The sequence below is a fragment of the Lolium perenne genome, chromosome 5, assembly GCF_019359855.2.
Source record: "Lolium perenne isolate Kyuss_39 chromosome 5, Kyuss_2.0, whole genome shotgun sequence".
NCBI lineage: Eukaryota > Viridiplantae > Streptophyta > Magnoliopsida > Poales > Poaceae > Lolium > Lolium perenne.
Window position 1 is genome coordinate 207,423,300 of NC_067248.2, and position 1,183 is coordinate 207,424,482.

General features: G+C 54.5%; 1 protein-coding gene across 1 annotated transcript; it reads left to right on the forward strand.

Moving 5' to 3' along the window:
• Positions 1-546: 546 nt before the first annotated feature.
• On the forward strand, positions 547-1,183 carry LOC127301771 (uncharacterized). The gene has a single exon (XM_051332039.2). The coding sequence runs from the start codon at positions 671-673 to the stop codon at positions 956-958; it is 288 nt and encodes a 95-aa protein (XP_051187999.1). The 5' UTR covers positions 547-670; the 3' UTR covers positions 959-1,183.

A 1,183-nucleotide genomic window follows, 5' to 3' on the forward strand; every position in this document is an offset into this window, starting at 1 on the left:
TCTCTCGCCACATGTGCATCCTCGAAGAGATGAATTTTCCCGGAAGTGGCACCCCATGCTCTAGCGCCGCCATCTTTGTTTGTAACCTTGTAAAATTCACTTTGGTAGCCAATTGAATGGCCAAAGTTTTCGCTTCCATTTGATGATATTCCACGGTACTATCCTTCTGTTGAGCTTTGTTTTAAAGAAGAATAAATATGCACGCACATTTTAAATTCTGGTCGCTTGCTCAAGCATAGGCTCATATTAGGCGGGACCGATTCTTACTGTTTGGTTTGACCGGCTGCAACAGAGATCGAGACGGCACGAAACATGATCCAGCAGCAGCCATGCGCCATCCGCCGATAGCAACTTCGAGCAATATAATAAGCGTTGCACACGTGAGCAGTGAGCGCCGAGCAGGTGGAACGGCCTTCATCTGGCGTTGCCTTTCGCCGAACCACCCGAACCTCCACACCTGAAGTTGGCAGCTGATGAGGACGAAGCATCTTTGCACTGCACCCTTTCCCGGCAGCGGTCAAACCGGCGTCTCGCCGCTATATAAGCGCGCAGACACATCTCCCGGCCTCACAACCACGACAAGCAACTTACTCTCGATCGAGCAATCTCACCGAAGTCTTAGCTTGATCGATCGATTCGATCGTATCGTGTGACCAAAGCTCGGGAGCTCATGGCAATGGAGTTCGAGATGGGTCAGCTGGCGAGCCAGCACGGGGCGCTGCTCAAGGTCGGGCTGTTCGTGCTGGTGCAGGCGCTGGTCTACCTCATCCTCGCCCAGTCCTCCTCCGTCTTCTCCACCACCAAGACCCTCGGCCTCCGCCCGTCGACGTCCCTCTGCGCCCACCGCATGGTCGCGCTGCTCTCCGACCTGCCCCTCGGCGGGGAGCCCTCGCCCCGCGTCCTCTCCGGGGAGCCGTCGTCGCCACTGCCGGTGCCCACCCACCAGAAGAAGGATTAGATAGCCAAGCGCGATTGAGGCCCACGCACGGACTTAGCTAGAGGGGAGATGTACGTTGCTGGTTTCGAGCTGCTACTGGTTTGTGCCTGGTGTACGTAGGACTTTGTTATAGCTGCTCGCCATTCTTTTGTTTGTTTGGTTTGTTCTTTTGGGATTGTGCGGGCAAATTCGATGCCCTTTCGACTTGTACATGACCATATGACCATGTTGAAGTTACATTCCAAT